This window comes from Cornus florida, unplaced genomic scaffold, assembly GCF_030987335.1.
Source record: "Cornus florida cultivar Cherokee Brave unplaced genomic scaffold, ASM3098733v1 CherokeeBrave_3.0.0_Hap2_Chr10, whole genome shotgun sequence".
NCBI lineage: Eukaryota > Viridiplantae > Streptophyta > Magnoliopsida > Cornales > Cornaceae > Cornus > Cornus florida.
This window is the reverse complement of record NW_026775580.1, coordinates 22,392,164-22,406,626: the sequence shown is the minus strand read 5'-3', so window position 1 is coordinate 22,406,626 and position 14,463 is coordinate 22,392,164. Positions and strand designations below refer to the sequence as shown.

Genomic DNA, 14,463 nt, shown 5'->3' with positions numbered 1-14,463 from the left:
TTTTTGTCCGATTTCCTTGTAATTTGCTTCCGCTACTTTCTTTTGAGTTCCTTGACTTCACGGGAAGTCATGGATGTGTCTCAGGAATAATATACATTCTAGGGATGTCATTTTCATGTAAAATGACTATTTTGCCCCTGAGAGCTTATTTGTCATATTTCCGATCTTTTGCTTCCATATTAGCTCTCATTGAGTTCCACGACCTCATGGAATGTCACTTTGACTTCTTAGAGTCTTATTTTCTATTTTTGCTTCCGCATTCGGATCCGTTATCGGGTCAATCTTTGGTTCATCACAGAACGCATTGGCTTGAAAAACAAGGGCCGTCACATTCACTATCTTTATTCACTATCCTTGCCTATTATAGCTTATTCTGATGTAGATTGGGTTGGTTCTCTACCTGATAGGAATAGTACTTCATGCTGTTGTTACCTTCTTGGCTCAAACATAGCCTCTTGGCTAAGCAAGAAGTAAAATACAATGTCACTTTCCACTACATAACTGCTTTACAAGCTAGTTCATAGTTACTTTAGATGAAGACAACTCTTTCAGACCTTGGCATTCCATTCTCAAGTTCTCCAAAGCTCTACTATGATAATCAAAGTGTTATAGCCATTAGCAAGAATCCTAATTTACACTGAAGGAACAATCACATTGATATCAAATACCATTTTCTTAGAGACAAGGTTAAGAAAAGGTTGATCAATATTACATATCTTCCAACAAAAGATCAACTTGTAGATATCTTAACCAATCCATTGCTACAACAGAGGTTTTCAACTCTCAGATATTTTCTCAAAGTTATTCCTAGTCCCTTCTATCTCTTAATATTGTTATTCCTTTCACCTTTCGACTTTCAATATCAAAAAGGGGGAGAAAATGACCTTAACCAAGGATATATATATATATCATTTGAAAATGCTTTCATTATTGTTCTATTGATGCATTGTTGATTATTTAAATGCCTTATTTATATTCCATCACAGGTTCTCTACATTGAGTTCCAAGTATTTCTAGCTTGAACAGTGTATTCAATTGACCCACATGGGTAGCTTGGTCTTTTTACAATGTTGAGAAGACTATCCAAATGATCTAAGGAAGGTACATTGTCTTGAATACTCTTATTGCAGGCATCTCAAGGTCAAAAACCCTAGCACAGACAGTGATATTTTGATATAAAGCTTTTCAAGGGCAATTAGGTCTTTTCACACATGTAGATATAATACATTTGTGTATGATGGTACATTGTGTTGAATTTCTTTAATTCACTTGTTAATTAAGTGATCACGGTTTCAGCTACAGAAGGTTATATATATTGGCATTACCACTAAATAGGCATTTCGGTCAATGCATAAATGCTGAGAACTCTTGTGACACGTGTCATGCAGTCCTGGTATGAGAATATTCAGGTTTTCATTCTTTGCTTAGTGATTTAGCTTGTGATACATTCATATACATATACATTCTCAAGGCTGTTAATGAGCATGCATATTAAAGATATTTTTTGTAAAGGTGGTAAGGGTATAATGGTACATTCACAAGGGAATTACAAATTAATTCCATGGCCAATGATTAGATAATGGTGACACATACATTTCCTCTTTGAGATAGGATTTGTATTGATAAAGTATTACATATATACTGTTATAGACATTTTAGGGTTTAAGCCTTTAAGTGAACCCTCAAAGTGAGCTGCAGTGAGAGTAAATTGAGAGCTGAATATGAACACACTTTTCTAAGATTATATGTAAGCTTGATTTAAGCTCAAAAATCCATTCAAAGAATTCATAAGTGTAGATGATCAAATGGAGGCCGGTAGCTGTGATTTTTGCTAGTGCAGAAGCTGTGTTGGTTACCCAAGTTTGGTTTGAGCTTGTTGTGGTGTTTGTATAAGGTTTAGGAAAGTGTAACTTCATATTTTACATCTATAGAAAGCATGTCTATGACCATCTTTTAGCTGCATTTGATTTTGATGTTTCAGACTTGTACGTGTATCAACTTATTTTTTTGGTTTAGCCTATTGATCTGAACTTATTATCACGATATCTTGATGTAAGTTGCATTATTATCATCTTAGAAAGTTTCTATAGCTGAATCAAGGCTGTTGAAGTTGAGGTTTGCACAGTATTAAGGTAAATATAGTTTTTGACCTTGTGAACCCTAGTTTTGAAGTTTTTACAAAACTGAGCTTGTTGTTGAGTAGTATTTGTATACACATGCTTTTTCATCTTGATTATCACCTAATCATGACTGTAATGAAGATATAAGGCTGTGGATTCCACCTTTGAGTTTGTGGGAGACGAAATTCCTATTTTACCCCTTAAACCTAGTTTCAACAGAATAAAGACAAGGTGCCTGTGTCGATACTTTAAGCTTGTTTCTCACTCTGATCTTGTATTACAACCTAAGTATTATTGATTATAAACCTTTTTATGTATTGGTTATGAGCTATGAGTACTCATTTGGTCTACGCAAGGGTATTGTGGGCAGGGGGAGTGCAGTGTGCACTTAGTGTTGCTAGTGTGTGTGTAGAGGCTGTGAAAGCTAGTGTTTCATCTTGTACAAGGGTGTGTGCAAAGAGTGAGACAGTTGAGTGTGTAACTACGTGTATACAACTAGTGGAGACTTTATTGGTTGAGTCCAAGAACCAAGGTTTTTCCATATTGAAAGGGTTTTCCTTGTAAATGCACTGAGTCTTATAAGTGTATGTGGAAACTTGTTGAATTTGTTATCATACTCATCGTATTGCATTCATCATACAAAGAAGAAAAGTTTATACATGTACCAATCACCCTCTCCCCTCTTGGTTCATCACAAACCGGTCTAGCTCTCTACCGACATCCAGTTTGCGAGACAATATTTGGCAAGAATCCCAAATCACTACTGATTATGGATTTTTTCTTTATCACCAACATATTTAGATTCCTTTACAAGTTTGATTTACTTCCTTATTTGTATTAACCCCTTATTCAATGGGATTATATCATAGCTAGCTTTACTTGCAAATCAAATAGTGATGTATATAAATACATGTGTAAAGAGATGTAAACAATCATCAAATACAATTAAGAAATTGTTCAGTGTTGATGCGCTTCCCCGAGCAAGAGCATCAAGAAAGCTAAAAGGAAGAAGACCATTCCTTTTAGCTTTCTTGATGCTCTTCCTGAGGTTTGGTCGGGACAATTTTTCCCTTTTTTATTTCATAAGGTCATGTTCTGCCACAATCTATTTTCTGCGAACGTCTTTGATGGATGATATTAAGTTTTCCATCTTTCAAAATGATGGGTTTGAGGTGGTTGAAATCTTTTCGGTTTGACCCGAGTGTCGCAGTATCGGGAACAACCATGCATTTATGATCATCTGGGACGCCAGGTATTTTTCAAAGGGCTTTGCTAATCACAGTAGCCTCGCGCGACTGTGACTTTACAGTCGTTTGTCTTATTAGTATAAGAATCAGATCCCATTAAATGTATTAAATGCATTAATTACTTAAGTTTCTATTTTAGGAGAACTCTACAAACATTAGTTTTTTAGACAAATATACCACAGGCACACATTTTCATATGGATAAATTAAAAGGGGAGAGAAGAAGAAAGGTTAGATAATTTAAAAGGGTATATTTGTTTAAAAAAGTAATGTTTGTAGAGTTCCACTAAAATAGAAACTTAAGTAATTAATGCATTTAATGGAATCTGATTCCTATACTAATAGGATAAACGACTGTAAAGCCACAGTCGCGTAAGACGATTGTGATTAGCAAAGCCCTTTTTCGAATGATTCTTTTTTATTAAAATTTTGTTGTAGTACGTCTATTTCTTGTGGCTTCGTAACTAAGTCGCGTCTGAATTATATTTCTACATGAAACTAAGGGTGTGTTTGGTAGGGTTGATTTGGAAGGATAGGGAGAGAAAAGAAAAGGGAGGATTGTGTGAAAGTGTGTTTGGGTAGTTTAAGTAGAGAGAAAAGAGAGGATAGGGAGAGATAGGGATCCCTCCCTATCCCTTTTATACTTTCTCTCCTAAATTAATAAGATAGGGAGGGATAGTAAGTTGTACATTTTTAATACCCAAAATACCCTTTACAAATCCACATACAAAAATGTAATTCAATTTATGTCCCAATTATGTAATTCATTATGTCCCAATTGTTGAGTAGGCTTGGTCTCTGTTAAGCATTATGTACACACTAAATTGTTAACTTGAGCTATGCATTCAAGTCAATTCAAAGCTCTCATTTATTTTGCTTTTTGTTGTTTGTTGACCGACCTCATAAAAAAAAAAAAAAAACAGAAAAAGAAAAAAAGAGTTGATTATCACTTCACCATAGGGATGTAAAATTTGGATATAGACATTTAACCCATGTAAATGGGTAAGACATTTAACTCTACTTTCAATTTAAAAAGAAAAAAGAAAAAGGTGTAAGGTGATGACTATTATAAAGGGTAAGATAGTAATTTGGTCACTATCCTTTCTTTTATTTCTTTCCTCTATCTTATCTAAACAAGAATAATTATCCTTTCTTTTCTTTTCTTTTCTTTCCTATCTATCCAAATACGAATAAAAATTATTACTATATTTTATTATTATTATTTTTTTCTATCATAACTAATACCATCCTTTCTTTTCTTTTCTCTTCTATTTGTTCAAACAGACCCTAATTGTTCCCACAGGCCAACCGTTGATGCAAAATTTCATGAAGAAAATAATGGGTAGGTTTTTTTTAACTTTTTGCTTACACATTTTTTACATTTATGATTGGCCCAAAACCAAGATAGTAAAAATTTCTCCAAGACACCCACGTGTCTATATATCTAACGGTTAGGAGTGTCCGGTCAGTACGGATATATTGTCCTTCGAGAGATAACGATCTTGTGGGTTAGGGGACCACCGTATCAAATAAGGATAGGGTAAATCTAGATAATGGACCACCTGATCAACAAGGGTAGAGTAAAAATCCACCAAACAAATACTGCTATGTATGGACGATCCCATATCTCACTCCACTCTACAACATATGAACCCTCCATTTTTTATTTTTTTGGTCTCATATTAAATGACCAAAAAAGTCCTTAATCCTATGCTATTTAATTATAAAAATCGGAGTGCAGTCACAAAAATATTGAAAAAATTATTTTAAGACTATGAGTCACTTGGTATCTAATTCATTCAAAATTTATGTTAAGGTTTCTTTAGAATAATAATTTTACTTATTATTAAATTTATTTATTTATTTTTTATGAACTGAATTACATGGAGTACAATAATTTCTCCAAATATATCCTCCTATATTGGTTTTGGCAATCATTCAATATTTCTGTGTGGCAACAGTAAGATAACATAATTTCACTGCCAAGAGCCAAGTGGGTCATATAATGTTATCTTTCTGTTGTAAAAATACTATCAGTGGGCCACTGGTTAGATTCCACATAAAGATATATAGTATAGTATATTAGATATATTTAAAAGCTTGACACTCCAGCGAGACATCTACGAACAATAGTAATTAGCTCCATTGATTTAACCTCTTATTTATTCTTTGGAGTCTAAAATAAATGTTTTTTTTAAGGAACTTAATTTTTTTGAAGGTGTAATTTTAATGTTTTTTTTTTATATTATAATTATAGGTAATAAAATTTCAAATATACCCTTTTATGTGGGTCCATGTAACTTGAATTATTTTAATTTTTTATAACTACAAGGTAATGATGGTACTTAAAAGTATTTTTAAAAAAAATAATGCATTGGAAGAAGAAGTGCAACAGTTAATTTGGGACAACTAAAAAGTAAAAAGGTGAACATTTTTTATAGGACGAAAGGAGTATAAAATAATACGAGTCATATAGTTGGATATTATGGAGGTGTTTGAGTATTTATAGAAGCAAAGGAATATATATACACACACACACTCCCTCTTTTTAAGTGTTTATCTTTTCTTTTTAAGTTGTCCCAAAATATTTGTTTTATTTAAAAAATTCAAACAAAATATTTTATATATTTTCATAAATACCCTTAAAATTTAAAAAAAAATTAAATTAAACTATATATATTTAAACTTAAAATTGGTAATTTAATAATTTTAAAAAGAAACAATGCATTAATTGCATTTCCCTTTAAAAAAAAATAAAAATTATTCCTGAAATGGGCAATGTAGTTTGGATGATATATAATTACTTGATTTGTATCTCTAGGTTCAATTTTTTTAAAATTATTTTATGAAGATTCAATAATAAAAATATCTATTTTTATATAACTGTCTATTATAGTTCTTGAAAAATTATTTTTTGTTCTTTAAATTATTAAGAATCATTTTGAAAGTTACATTTCAAACCAGCTTTTCAAAAGAATAGCATTAAAGTAGTGCAAAACTTGTTGATCAGTTGTTTTTTTGCACTCCAATCACAATGTCACTTTTAATAATGAATAATAATAGAATTCCTCTCTTTCGAAGTGTTTAAACGAAAAAATGACACAATGATCGATAAAAATAGTGATTAACTTTTACCATTAGAATCTAAAGGACACGTATTTAATTAAATTCCAACAACTTTTATATGATTTTAAAAAATTTCACTACTTGAATATATATATATATATATATATATATATATATATATATATCTATATATATAATAAATATAAATTAATCAATTAGGAGGAGGAGGAGGGAATGAGTTTAATAATCTCTTTACCGACTGAACTATCCAATTCACTTCATTAATTCAATAAAATTAGATTATATTTTTGATGGACAACCCTATAATTAGGGGTGGGATTAACTCGAGCAACCTGATTCTGGCCTAAAATTTTTATAGAATTGGGTAAGGTACTTAAGATTATGGGATGTGACTCAGTTTAAATTTTAGAACTCGAATTTATTTTGAACCATAATTGGGCAAAGGTTTTAATAACTCGAGGAACACAAAAAACCCAAAATATAAAAATAGCTTACAACTTTTATATTTAAAATTAAATTATAAATAATGTCATCAATCATATTCATTATATGAGATCATATTACACATGGTTTAATTAATTTTTGTCACACATTTGGATGGTTTAGACATGTGAACGTAATGTTTTAATTTCTTTTAGTATTTATTTGTTAGTATGTTATTTAAATTTGAAACGATTCAAAATATTTCAAAAATTCATAAAACTCATATGATATGACGCCGAGTTTAGACTTGGTAGTTTCTAAAAACTTAAATTTGGAGTGAACTAACACGTTAAAACTTTGAGTGTTGTGTGAGCAAATCCCTCCACCGGCCCAAATTCAACCCCCATCTACAGTGATCCGTTAAGTTATAAGTTATTGAAATCATTCACCCCATGTTCGACTTGCTCTATTTAAAATTACATTTTTTTTCCCCTTGATATATATATATATATACACACACACACTGTATTAATTTGTAAATATATATGCACAGTCGTTAAAGAAACTCTGCGTCTAATACAAGTAACTCATGCAACAAGGACCACCCATTTCTTTGGAGAAGATAAAAAGCAAGTCAACATAGATTTCCGTGATCAACAAAGGTTCAGATACATTTTCTATTATTTTTCTCATCTCTATTATATTTCCATACAAATTCGGTTTAGCTCTCTTATATATATATATATATGAGTGATCGATATATATTAATATATCTATTTAAACAGAATTTAATTGTTCAAATTGAATTTCATAGCCTTCCAGCTGTTCACTAACAAAACCCTGAAACAAATGATACCTGTTTGCGTGATTGCGGTTAGATCAACAGTGATTAGTGAGAGAGAGACAGACACATAGATAGAAAAAACAGGGGAACAATCCTTAATATTAGTTCTCTCACAGGGACAAACTAAACACCCCTGTGAGGAAAATTTGAATTTTTTGAGATATACATATTTGAACCCAAAAGGTGTACTTCTTGGGTACTGGGTTAGATTAACTGTAGCGTAATAACCCCTCCCAAAAAAAGAAAAAAAAGAATTGAAAACACAGAAGCAGAGAAGCAGCTTCATGATCTTTCTCCAATTCTCTCCAAACAAACAAGTCACAATGAATCTGTCTATCTGAGCATTGATGTGAGAGATTGAAAAACGACTTCTTCGCAAGGAATGGTGAGACCCATGTCGTGATTGAACCCGAACTCTTCCTCTGCACGTTGGAGGAGGGTTTGGAACTCTGGATGTGACAAGAAAGAGATTGGAACAATGTATCTTCTTCTATTCTCACCAACATACACAACAAAGTGCCCTTTTGGGACATCCAAAGGAAGCCCTTCTTCATCATACCAATGTTTCTTTCCCAAACTAGAGCACCTCTTCAGAATCTGCTTTAGGACTGTGGGTTGTGACACCTTGTTTGATTTCTTAATGGCCATATTTTCTTTTCTAGAGAGAGGAATTGAAATTCTGTTTGGGGGCTGAAAGGTTGAGAGAAGAGGTTTGTAATTGGGATGAGAGAGAAAGCAGGGAAAGTTGTGAGGGTGGTGTGGTGAGAATAGGGGTGTGTATGTAGGTGTATTTAGAATGAGACTTTGAGGATTGCATGAGAGAGAAACATTGTCATGTGGGCTTGTGGGGGCAAAGGAGAGACCATGGGTGTTTTTGGGTACTGTGTGACCTCAAAACATGTAGGGAACTAGAACCATTGGGTTTATAACCAATTGTTGCACTTGCTTTGGACATCATGGTCCCTCTGCCTTCTCAGTGTTGTCATCTTTCGGGTATATAGAGAAGCTTCGTTCCAATTTCCATTATTCCCACAATGCACCGGCTCCATTTCAGTAGTTTATTTTAAATTTTTTTTTTTTTTTTTTATATTTTTTTTTACTGTCCTAAAATAGTTGTCTTATTTCTAATCAATTATCTTAGTCTATCCAGTAAACCAAATCATTATATAAATATAGATGAATTTGTGAGATATAAATTTTGTAATTGACTAATTTTGGTATCAAAATGTATCCAATTGATTTGTAATTCTTATTTTACTTTTGAATCTCGATATCAGAAACAAAATAACACGTGCATGTATACTTGGATTCAATGAGAACTTCTTTTAGAGAAGATATGTTGAATGCGAACACTTTATATTTCAAATTTAGTGAGTTAGCACTTGGCAAAAATATGTTTTTATTAAAAAAATTGAAGTCTGAAAAAGTCCAACAGGTGCACTTTCCTGATATCATATTTTGGTAAAAATTGGTTTCCTTTTTATCATACTTTTGTAGACTATTTTAAACAAATTAAACTTATTTTCTAAGTTATTTTATGTCTCTACAAAATCTATATAAACACATTTTCTCAACTAGGGTTTTTTACTGCTTTTGAATACAATTTTTTGCAATCTTAAGAGAGCCAATTTCTAAGTTTTTTTTGAGTGTTTATTTTTCATTTTGAGAGCACGCATACTATACACACGAATGATTTAAGGTGTTCTCTATTTGATCGGAATCTGAATTATTGAAGAACCATCGACACTATTTAGAAAAAAGGAGAGTTTATTTTTATCTTCATCAACTCAAATTTGAAGAAAGGAGGAAGCGATCACACTACAAATGGGTCAAAGCATTCGCGAAGTGTTCGTATTATACCAACAACCCTTCTACAATAGTCAAGGGAGTAAGCCTGATGTCTGGAGCATTTAGACGGGGAGTCGCAAAGCCAGAGACACATTTAACAATTGGTTCTAGGTAAAGTGGAATGGGTGTGACCCTGATCAGTTAGAGTTTGTTGTACTTTACTTCGAAGATTAGTGGATCGTTTCGCTAGAGACTTCGAAAGTCTCCGTGATTTTCATCCCGATTAGTCGGATCGATTTCTTGCGACAAAGGTTTCAACATACAAAAACCTGGTGTCATCTCTTACTGGCACTTTTCATTACTTGCATTTTATTTTTACTTTGTGAGTTGATAATTAGTTTTTATTTTGGTAAATTCTTAATAATAAAAAAATGGATAAAGGATTAAGTTACACTTATTCATTCCCCTCTAAGTGATTTTGAAACTATATTCCACAACCAATTCCACCTTGCGCAATTCACATTTAGTATCAGAGCACATAACTCGAAATAGTGAATTGTTATTTGTGAAAGTTTCTTTTCTTTTCTTTTTTTTTTTTTCAAAAATAAAAGCTATTTTTGTTAACTAGGAAAAAATAAAGTATTTTTGTTTTCAAACATTCATCATGGAAAAATCCAACATGTTACACTTTAAGTCCAACGTATTACACTTTCTTTGTATCATATTTGGGAAAGAATTGGTTTCCTTTTTTATCAGATTTTTGTAGGACGATTTTACACGAATTAAACTTGTTTTCCAAGTTGTTTTAGGTCTCTATAAATCTATATACAACTTTTTCTCACCTAGGGTTTTCTACGGCTTTTGAATATAATTTTATGCAATCGTAAGAGAGCCAATTTGTGAGATTTTTTAACAGTTTATTTTTCATCTTGAGAGCATCCATACTATACACACAAATGATTTAGAATGTTGTTCTCTTTCGGATAGGAATTTGAATAATTGAAGATCCATTGATACCATTAAGAAAAAGTAGAGGTTTTTTTTTTTCATCAACAATTCAGATTTAAAGAAAACGAGGAAGTGATCACATTACAAAGGGGTCAAAGCATTCGTGGAGTGTTCGTGATCTACCCGCTGTGAAATATATATATTTGTATTTTGGCTAATTTCTTTGTCAAAATGAGTCCAATCGAGTTGTAAATTTTTGGTTTGATTTGTCAAGACTCAAGATCGGAAGCAGAATTGAAGAAATTCAAGTGTTCATACTTCGATACACTCCGGGATGATGAGAAAAATACTTTAGGAAGGTAAGAGAGTGTGTGAGGATACTTGGGAGATTCAAAATTAGGTTTTTGGAAGATTTCACATTCTGCCTAACTTGAACTGGTTCAAGTTTTTGTGGAACAGGTTTAAGTATTAAACTTGGTTTTTAAAATTCTCTCTAGCCAACTTGAACCAGTTCAAGAGGTAGTTGGCACATGTTCAATCTGTTTTGGCTTCCTATTTTGTATAGACTTCTACCATAATAGTTATGCACGAAATTGACTTGTTTTTCAAGTACAATTAGGTTTTCAAAAGTCTATAAAAAAAAGTTTTCTCACTTAGGGTGATATGGCGTTTTGGAACTAAAATTCAGAATTTTTGTGATAGAATTTGAGAGATATTTTTGTTCAAAAATTAAATATGATTTTTCTGATATTATTTTTTTTAAAGCACACGCATATACACATGAGTGATTTAGGAGAGGTGTTATCTATCTGATCGAAATTGGAGCATAATTGAAGATTCAGAGATTTTGAAAAGAAGGATTTTAATTGTTCTTCATCAAATTTAGAATTGAATAAAAGAGGCGATTCGATCACACTTTGAAAGGGTCAAAGCATTAATGGAGTTTTGTTTGATCTACTTGCAACCCTTCTACAGAGATCAAGAGTAAGCCTGAGGTCGAGAGCTATTGGACGAGAGAGTCGCAAAGTCGGGGATTGTTAGCAATTAGTTTTTAGTAGAACGATAGGGCGTGAGCCTAAGTTAAAGTTTAGTGTACTTTGCTTTAAATATAGTGGATCGTTTTTCTCTGGACAGCGTAGTCCACGAGGTTTTTCCCATAATGATTGGTTGATTTCCACTAGTTGGGGTTTCCTTGCTAAAAATCTCGGTGTCATCTTTCAAATTTTATTTACTGTACTTGAACTTTATTTTTGCTTTGTGGGTTTGATTTTAGTTTTATTTCAGTAAAATTAAAATAAATAAAAATTAGATAAAGGAGTGTGTAAGACCTATTGACCACACTTTTAAATTATTTTTAATACAAACTTCCACATCCATTCCGTATTGTACAACTCACAATTGGTATCAGAGCCATCCTTTATATATTGTGTTGATCCTTGTGGAAGTTTAGTTATTTTTGAAAAATTAATTATTTTTGTTTCCAAAAATTCATGATGGAAAATCCTATGAATAAGGGTGAATTGGATCTTGTTTTTGATGTTTTAAGCTCTGATGAGAAACTTTTTCATTTATCTAAAAGATGTGAAAGACTCCTTAAAATTAAAAAGAATAAAAATCGTATTAAAGTAGATCCTTCTAAATTGAAAAATAAGAAAAATAAGAAAATTGCTTCTATTTCTTTTGTTGCTCATGTTGATGATGATACTGCTAATAATTCTTCTTTTTGTGTAGGAGATCTTAACAAATATGAGTTATTATGGATTTAAAGGAGCAATCTAAGTAGATGAGAGAAGTAGAAATCATGAAAGATGCTTTGAAAAAGGAAAGAGATGCTTTAAAAAAGGAGAAAGATTCCTTGAATAAGGAGAATGAGCAAAAATAAAAATTGCTTAAGGAGAACAAATCTGAAATTCAAAATTTTCATGGCAAAGTAAAATTCCTTGAAGGAGAGGTAAGTTAAGCTAATTCTACTAGAGAATCTCTTGTTGCCAAATTTAATTTTCTTGAGCTTGAATTGAAAACATACAAGAGAAATTAATTGCTTTTACTTATGGACAGATTAAGCTTGATAAGATGATTAGTGTTGGTAAGCATGTAGGTGATAAAACTTGAGTCAATTTTAATGAGGCTTCATCTAGTAAGAAGGGTCAATATGTTTTTATTAAACCCAAAGACTTGAATGTGCCTATTTCTAAACTTAAATCTTTTGTTAGGTCTTTGCCTGCTAAGCATGTGTCCAAGGTGCTTTTATTGTTCTTATTGTGCTAGAAGTAGACATAATCAATACTATTACTACAAGAAGAGAATGGATAAATTATTATTATTATTTTTTATTTTATTATTATTTTTTTTCTTCTGAATTTCATATTAATAATTCCTTTGCACAGAATAGGTTTCATGCTAGAAAGAAAAATAATTGGAGTTAACCTAAAAAAATTTATGCTAAAAGGAATTCATATAAGAAAAATAATGTTCTTGATGTTCCTCAAAAATCTCCTCAAAAGTTGAAGGTGAAAGATATTTGGGTGAAGAAAGAGGATTTGTGGTTGTATGTGCCTATTAATACTATGAAATATGTTTCCAATAGGTCATTGAGTGCAAAACCCTAAGAGTAAATCCTAAAACATTTTTGTGGTCATGGATTGTGTTTTGATGTCTATCATGTTTCTATTGAACCATATATATTAGTTTAGGATTTGGCTTTTGTTTGCTTTTTTGTCTTCATTGAGAATGAAAATATCATGTTTTCTTTGTTTTATATGAGTGATATTTATTTCTCTTAAATTCACTATACTTTTATGAATGTAAATTGGGACACATGATTATTTGATTAATGAAGTTCTTGATGTGTAATTTATACTTGTGAAGATCAATTTGATATGTTTATCTATTTTTAGAGATAAGTCTCTCGAGATCATATTTTTCATGTGCGCTAGTCCAACTCTGAGAAAATTTAATTGAAAATCATTGTGAAATTGACTAGGTCATATTGCTCATAAAAGTTATATAGGTTATTGTTTTTTAAAAAATAGAGCATGTATTTGAAATTTTTTTTTGAAAAATTTGAGCATGAAAAGAAAAGAAAATTAAAAGAATGCTGAAAATTTTTGCTAAGGAAAAGGCTACCTATTCAGATTAGGTCAAAAGCTCCTACTAGACTTTGAAGTGGAGTAAATTAAGTAAAAAGAAGGGAGGAGACAAGTCAAAATAGAGAATTGTTGTCTATCCTTTAGAGTGAAAGCCGCCTTGCTTAGAAAAGTGAAAAAAAAAAAAAAAAAAATTTATTTTTATGCTCAAAGCAATTTTATCTTGATGCTTTTCGACCAATATTGTTTAGACAATAGATCAATGTGATTTGATTGAAATTTGATGAGGTTGGATTGCACACACACACATGAACTTGTTAGAAAATTTTCTAAATTTTCATAAATATTGCAAATTGAGATTCATGTTGTGATTACATACTTGAGAATGAATTTTATTGCATAATATGCGGGTCTTAAAATTTCGCATTTATAATGTATTTTGAATTCTTGGGAATTTTTTTAGACTTCATATTTGGCTTTGAAAGATTGATTGGTGCATTCTCATGGTCATATTTGTTTTTGTTTTTCATTAAAAAAAAAAATTTGAAAGCTCTGAAAAATTCCAAACTGATTTTGTTTTATCTTTAGATAGGAATTTTGTGTGTTTCAAGGTTGGTTGGTTTTTTTTTTTTTTTTTTTTTTTTTTTTTGATGTCCTTTATATGCTTTCATGTGGTTTGAAGGGTAAAAAGATCAAAATTTGTGATTTTTTCACTTTTCATTTGGTGTGGTTTAAGTCAAGTCACTTGTGCATGTCATGTTTGAACAAATTATGTCCACACCATTGCACACCCAAGACACCTCCATGTGTTATCACTTGTTCCCATTTGTCTTTGATGCATTATTAAGGTAATATTACTAGATTTTATTCATTAATCATAAGTTTAGATCATTCATTGCATTTTGATGTAGAAATCTAGGT

General features: G+C 31.4%; 1 protein-coding gene across 1 annotated transcript; it reads right to left on the bottom strand.

The window, feature by feature from the left end:
* Window positions 1-7,792: 7,792 nt before the first annotated feature.
* Window positions 7,793-8,624, bottom strand: LOC132279220 (protein SMALL AUXIN UP-REGULATED RNA 12-like). Its single transcript, XM_059781145.1, has one exon. It carries the CDS (start codon window positions 8,366-8,368, stop codon window positions 8,054-8,056), a length of 315 nt encoding a protein of 104 aa, XP_059637128.1. The 5' UTR covers window positions 8,369-8,624; the 3' UTR covers window positions 7,793-8,053.
* Between the last annotated feature and the right edge of the window lie 5,839 nt (window positions 8,625-14,463).